Source organism: Neltuma alba, unplaced genomic scaffold (assembly GCF_004799145.2).
Source record: "Neltuma alba isolate B1F8T4 unplaced genomic scaffold, ASM479914v2 tig00006589_pilon, whole genome shotgun sequence".
NCBI classification, from domain to species: domain Eukaryota; kingdom Viridiplantae; phylum Streptophyta; class Magnoliopsida; order Fabales; family Fabaceae; genus Neltuma; species Neltuma alba.
Window position 1 is genome coordinate 35,927 of NW_021634504.1, and position 7,339 is coordinate 43,265.

The window sequence follows — 7,339 nt, forward strand, 5'->3', positions numbered from 1 at the left end:
TGTTGTTTTGTCTAGAATCTGGAACTATAATGTATGAGCACTCTAATTTGTTGTGGGGATGAGACAACAACTGTTTATTCTTAAAGGAAACAAAGCGGTTAGAGATCCATGGGAAATATATATAATTATATACTACATAATTATGAGTAAAATCTCCTGAGCTAACTATGAGAACGTCCGGGGGTTCAAATTGCTCAAATATTTTTTTGGGGGGAAAACAAGAGTTTGGTATAATTTTACTCGTATTATTTGCAATGTCAATTATGATGGACCCGCTATAATTCCAACAAAAAATTGGTCATTTAGCAGCGACCGTGACGCGTTAGGGTGGCTGGTGGTTATAAAGTGTTCTCAAGTCGTTTTATTGTTTGATAGTTGACACGATGATATTTGCAGCAAAAAATAAGAATAAAAATTGTAACCAAAAAAGATGTGGCGTAGACGCGCGGTCTTTCGGTGTCACTGGACGGCACGGTATTGTGGCGCCCGCGCAAGTGACGATTTTTGGCTGGCCAATTATACACATAACTTCCAAATATGGAGGCTTGAAAACTACAAAATGCTGCAACTTGGACGGAAAGATCCAAAACCCCATATATTGTTTTCGACCACCTCGTGGGGCACCCACTCTCTGGTGGAATGCTTGATCACTTTCCCAGACGCCATTTCCAGATTTTTCACTCTCTCTGTTCAATTCAAGTCCAAATATTTACGCTTGTGCTTACAACATTATTGTTGCTGCTCCCTTAAATAATTAAATTACCACTCATACTTTTTAAATAAAAAAATCCGAGATATTTTTGTAACGTCTACGGTAACAAATTACAATTTTGAGGAGGGTTCCAACACTCTAAAATAGTTTTTTAGATATGTCTAATATCTTAAAAATTATTTGGAGTGCTTGATAGTTGATGCACATCCGCTTAATGAATTTTTTAAGAAGTTAACGACGAAATTAAAATTGCTCAAAAAGAAAACCTTTAAGGGCAAAATTGCTCTTGAAAAAAAATTAATGAAATATTTTAGAAGCTAGATGAACTACAAAATATTTGAAGGTATCAGAAGCATTTGAAAAAAAATATTTCCTGGATAAATCTTAACCTTTGATATTAGAGCAGTAGTCACTAACACAGTTTAAAATTGTAAATAGAATTAAACAGTTAGAAGCATTTATTAAAAAAAAAAAAATCTACAAGGCGATTCATAATCTAAAGCAGTAATGATGGCAACTACTTGGTGAGGCGGTGAGGAGGTGACGGAGCATGTGCTCATCGACCCTAATATTCTACTCTTTCATCAATTCCTAATTCTTCAATCAACTTTTTACTTCTCTTTCCTTCCAATTCTTTCCCTCCCACCAAACACCTCACTACAAGCCCAACAACGCTTCCTTGCCCCAATCTTCGCTAGAGAGACCAAAGCCTGTCGTCCAATCTCAACCACATAAAACTTGAGGCTCCTATCATTTTTATTTTGTTGCATATTCGCGTGATTCCAAGTCATTATCTTGTCCCATGACTGAAGTGAGCAAGGAACAGAACAGCCAGGACAAAATAATCAAACTGAACAATTGTTGACCACAGAATATTGTATTCTTCGATACAATATTCATTGTATATACAAGTTTTATGATTGACATACAATTGAAAGAGTTAACTTGTAAATTGTATTTTCCCTTGTGTTAAATATCTGGGTTCTTACACTTCTTGATTCAAACCAACAGAAAAATGATCCTAAAATTATTGCTTGTAGGAAAGGTACAAGACTTTTTATTTTCAAAAAAAATAATGAATGAACGAATGAAATCAATTAGAGTTTTAGCTTATGAATATGTTTATATACTCTCAAATAAAACCCTTTTGGTTATGAAATTGAGAAGGAAAAAAAAAAGGAGAGGAAGAATTTCACATTCACTGAGCATGCCAAAATCTGCACCTTTTCCTTTTCTTTTTTCTTTTTTGGCCAAAATTTGCACCTCGCATTTAGTTAGAGGCCTCTAATTTTTAAAACATAACTTAACAGTTAACAGTTACAATAGCATAGATAAACAATAACAACCTTCGATCACGAAAAAACAAATCTATTTCAACGGTTATGTAGTAGAAAATACCGATGCATAAAATTCTACATTCATATTGCATAATGTTCACAATGCGTTGAAAGAATTCACTTCAATCCTATTTTTATTAATCACACTAACTAATTTTCTTTTTTCTTCAAAAAAATACATTTGACAAATTGATATCTATTAGTCAATGGCTTGTCCTACAACGTTTCTTTTGGTGGTGGTACTCTTCCCTACTTTCAACTAAATTGCATCAGAAACAAGATAAGGTAGTGATAATTTAAATTTTGCACCCAAAAAGAGGTACTAATAATTTTATACCAAAAAAATGATTTAAATAAAGAAATCCTTAGAAACAGATTCCTGAAAGATCAAGCACCATGGCAAAACATTGTCCGTGATGAAATGCTTATCATCTTGAAAGAAGCAATGGAACTATTATATCGCAGAAAAAGCTCCGCCAATAAATACAGACTCTTCCAATGAATATGTTTTTCAACAGTCACTTCGAATCTGGATTTTATAAATCCTCACCAACTATTCATGCATCGATATCAGAAAAAGCAAGCCACAAGAAGAAAATCACAGGCAAACGAAATCCTCCAGCAGAATGGCTTAGGACCCAACAACACAAAAGATCTGTAAGGAATTCTGAGATCCAACACAAACCCATCCCACCAGAAAGGGAACTAACTCATAATGCATTATCCTCTGAATTAGATATAATATTAATTGAAAATTGAAACAGAAGAGGCCGTTAGCCAACATAAGATTAACCCGCCTTACATCAACACATTGTTCATGGTCACCAATTCGCATAAGGGTAGCAATGATCTAAATCTCTACATTAATAAGCACAAACAATGCAACATTTGATGGAAGGGTAAACCGGAGTTCTGTTGAAGCCATGACAACCATGCACTTTGGTCATTCTAATCTTGTTCAGCATCTTCAATTTCTTCATCCTCCGGTACTCCGCGAAGGTAGAGAACATTGTTGCATCTAGAAATAAAAATAGTGAAACAATTAATCAATTAGTCTGACACTTTTAAAAGGTCCAGTATAGACGTTTATTTGGTTTACATATACTAGTGTTTGATGTTTTTGATCTAGGTTCAAAATACAGGCAATGCCAAAACGCCCATGCTCTGTAATTACAGTTTTCATACAACACAACAATCTGTCTCACATTTTCTTTGGAGAACCTTACTCTGACTAAATTTTAATTTTGGTCAACTTAATATTGCATTTCCTGACCCCTGAAGAGTTGAATATTTACTCACATAATTGAAATAACGAGGGAAATCATAGTAAAGAGAATATATGATAACAGTAATTTTGAACAGTATAAAACAGATTAACAACCTTCTAGGCAGAGATAACTTGGTTCTGATTAACATATATCAAGATTTAAAAGACATAATCACATAATGCATGGCTTCTGAACCACAAAATAGCATTAAAAAGAAAAGAGAAACAGCATTTGATCTGAGACCTCAACATTACTCACATCGCCGGGAGATTTTATGTAGACTTGCTAGCAAAACATGAAAGCCACTTCAAAATAGGGCGATCGGGATAGGTACCTGATTAAAACTTCACCTAAATTTCCAGTGAACTGACCCTCTATGTACTCTTCTGTGTTGGCGAGCTGCAAATATTTGCATATTAAAAATAATGTTAGAAGCAAAAATCTAGTTTCCATCTGGTTGAAATTAATATGGACCTTTGTAGAGTTTATTTCACGTGTCTAACAATTAGGTCCGTTGAAATGGACAAACAACTAGCAACTCTAGTGTCAATAGACTACAAGGCATTAATATGCCAAATACTATCTGCTATTGGGTCACCAAAAGAAAAAAAAACAAACGCAGCCGCAGAAACAAAGAACCTAAGACAGTTCAAAAGTTCACATCTAAGCTAAAACCCCAAACTCCAACCTCAAACATAAACAAAATCATCATACAAACTTGCAAAACTGAACTTGAACAGACCAAAGTATATTTTGCCTCTAAATACACGCAAGTCACAAGAAATATTGTTAAGATTCAGGATATTTTTAAATTTACTTCACATGAAAGTCTTAAAATAAACTTTACCCCACCAGCAAGTGGGGAAAGGAACATATTAGCCTTTAATATAATACACCCCACTGTACCACCACCTAAGACTCCTTATATTGTTTTGTACCTTTCGCAGTAAAAAAAACATGGAAGGGATAATGCGAACATGCCTTTATTCATATAATATATATCTATAAAATCTCACACAAGCCATCCATTCGTAAGCAATGAACAAGACAACTCTCTAATTTATTATTTAGAAGCCACATGAACAGTACAGCTTGCATTGGATTCAATGCCTCTGTTCTATCATTATTATTTTATTCTCTTTTTTTTTTAGTATTAGAATCTAAATCTAAATTTCCCACCTAAGCAAAATTAAAAAAAAAAAAAATCTAGTTTGCACACAATCTAAATAGACAAAAGCCTAAAGCAAAATAATTTTATAAGACTCTTCAAAGTTATAACAACAGAATCAGCCATAAGCCACATAAAGTAGTTCCATACACAAGAAAGCACCCAAGAGTTAATGTAGAAAACGCACCTGCAAGTTCATATAGGAATCAACTGAAACAAGAAAACCTGGAAAACAAAATGAAGATTAAAATCCATTAAGTATTAGATTTAAAGAATAAATTCTGAACTATAATTTTATTTGCAATGGAACAGGTGAATCATTACACCATCTGATAAGGACCATACCTTTATACTCCATCCCCCACTTTAATTTTACAATAACAGGCTTTCCAGTCAAATTGTTCAAGAAAGGCTTGGGATTAACAGGTATAGTCTGCAGTTTGCAAGGAAAGATATGGTTACAATGCAACGGAAGTTACCAATATCACTAACTAAATGAATGCAAGAAGAAATAAAATAAATTTACAAATGCAATATGAAATGTGAATAGAATGTGAAGTTGAATTGGTTGTAGTAGTTAATAACCAACTTAGCAAGGGGATTAGTTCAGGTGTTACTTGAAGACTGAGCACCTTATAAATGCAGCAAGGGTTGCAGGAGAGACTATTGTTGTCGGCTGTTAGTAAACTTTAGTTTATTTCCTGTTCTACTACCTTCTCTATCTCTTTCTTTCATAACAGGTGCTATGACTATCAGATCTTATTATGAGTACTCAGTGAGTTTATTCTATTAGTTATGCTAAGATATTATACATTCTGTTATATATTGTCATACATTCTGTAATATATATTGTGATGGTTAGTCAATGAAGAAGCAGCCAAATTGGATTAAAATATCACATCATTTCTACAATTTAAATTCTTTGTGTAATACTTGACAAAGAAAAAACTATATGAAGAGTAAGAGATTCTAAATTATATTCTTACCACGTGTAACATATGATCTACATTCTTAAAAAATAATAACAATCTCACCAAAGAAAATATACTTCTTCGAGATTTCTTGTGAAAAATCTTATCCATCAAGAGACACAACAAAATATTTAAGTATACGATTGAGCTTATAGAATACAAAACCGATTCATGATATGTCAGACACCGGGAGAATAAAACGCCTCACAAAAGAGGCACAAGGCTTAGAGAGGCAGGAGTTGTCAAAAGGTTGGTTGCATATAAGCTACAAGTTCATTTTCAACTCTTTGCACGATCTACATTTTCAGTACTCTAATCTAACAATGAGAAAATTCGAGGAATGTCTGAACAAAGAAAACTTAGATTCTATTCACAAACTATGCTAGCAGCAGATACCACGTTTCAAAATATGGCAAACCCAAGAAGAAATTTGAAACGCAAAACCATACGCATTAATATTTAGTGGTAGTCGAAGAAAATTCCCACAAAATATTCTGTGGAGCAATTTTTCAAACACATCAGGAGCCCAAGCAACGGAATATTTCAAGGCCAGGATCGAAGCCCCCAAAAAATCCAAGACGCAGCCAAACAGAACGGCACCAGACACAACGAAAACGCTAAATCTCCAGAGTTCTCGACCAGGAGACATGGTTGGAAAGGGCGCACTACATGTCTTTCCAGGTAGCCTCAATCGAAAATAACGACTACTTCTTAGGAACATACAGAAGGTAAGAAGATACTCACAGCCATTAGAGAGGAGAGCAACGCGGCAACGCTCAGTGGACTTGAGGGGCTGCCAAGGGTTTGGCTTTGAGGGATTGTTAGGGTTTATTTGATGAAGAAATCGGCGGGTAGAGAACAGGTCCCAACTAGTAAATTTTTTATCTCAACCAGTTAAAAACTATTTTTAAAAAGTACTTTTCCCTGTACCAAACACCCCAATAAATGGTAAATTGACGGAAGAGGACTTTAGAGGAGCTTCGATGTGGGTATTATTTTTTCAGTTTTATAAATGTATTTTACTTATGAATTGTTACATTGATTGGGGTGTTTGGAAACTAAAATTTTTTGTTTTTGAAAAAAAAAGGAGAGTGTGAGAGCCTATAGGATATGTATCTTTTTTTTTTATAAACATATTTTTTTATAAATATATTTAATCTTATATCTTATAAATATATATACATATTAATTATTTATTAATTATATTATCTTATGTATTATTAATTATGTTAATAAAAAATATATTATTAACAATTTTATTCCTTCAAATTAAAATATATCATAAAATATATTTTTTCTGTAATTATCATATTACCTTATGCCTTTTTTAGTAATTGTACATATAAAAAGTGCTTCTGGTAACAACTATCCAAACACTCTCACTTGTCAGAATCATTTTTTCACAAAATCTATCTTTCAAAAAATCTATTCTCCTCAAAATCTATTTTCCAGAAGCTATTCTCCAAACTATGGTTTGGTTATATCCAAACACTCCCATATGTTGTTTACAAAATTTTTTAGTTGTATTACATGATTTTTTTTCAGTGATAATTTTGATCTTTGAGTTATTATGAGTATTTATTTTTTGTCTCTCAAGACTATATGATTTTTTTTTGATCAATTTTTGGATTACAAGTGAAGCTCATATTCTCTTTTTTTCCAAAAAAAAAAAAAAAAAGCTTCAATTGTTGTATTCCCAGCCCAATGCTTGGTAAGAGGGAGGGGAAGAAGAAAGGAAAAAAATTTTTAATAAGCTTAATTTAAAAAATTTAAAAGTCGGATTCTAAAATTTTGATAAAGAAAAAATATAAGAGAAGAGAAAGAAAGTTTAATTAAAAATTTTTAATCCTACTTTGTAATTTTTAAATTAAGTTTATTTAAAA

At 32.8% G+C, this 7,339-nt stretch overlaps 1 protein-coding gene across 1 annotated transcript; it reads right to left on the reverse strand.

Moving 5' to 3' along the window:
- Positions 1–2,649: 2,649 nt before the first annotated feature.
- On the reverse strand, positions 2,650–6,322 carry LOC114750636 (probable small nuclear ribonucleoprotein F). The gene is made up of 5 exons (XM_028939230.1): positions 6,201–6,322; positions 4,831–4,918; positions 4,673–4,710; positions 3,652–3,716; positions 2,650–3,067 (listed from the first exon to the last, which is right to left on the reverse strand). The coding sequence occupies exons 1-5, from the start codon at positions 6,204–6,206 to the stop codon at positions 2,998–3,000; spliced, it is 267 nt and encodes an 88-aa protein (XP_028795063.1). The 5' UTR covers positions 6,207–6,322; the 3' UTR covers positions 2,650–2,997.
- Positions 6,323–7,339: the final 1,017 nt, after the last annotated feature.

What these genes read in the sequence shown, in the direction of transcription:
- LOC114750636 (XM_028939230.1), bottom strand. An exon ending in ATTCCTATATGAACTTGCAG is followed by an intron (nt 3,717 to 4,672) that starts GTGCGTTTTCTA and finishes AAATATTTGCAG; the next exon opens with CTCGCCAACACAGAAGAGTA. An exon ending in TTAGGTGAAGTTTTAATCAG is followed by an intron (nt 3,068 to 3,651) that starts GTACCTATCCCG and finishes TTTTATTTCTAG; the next exon opens with ATGCAACAATGTTCTCTACC.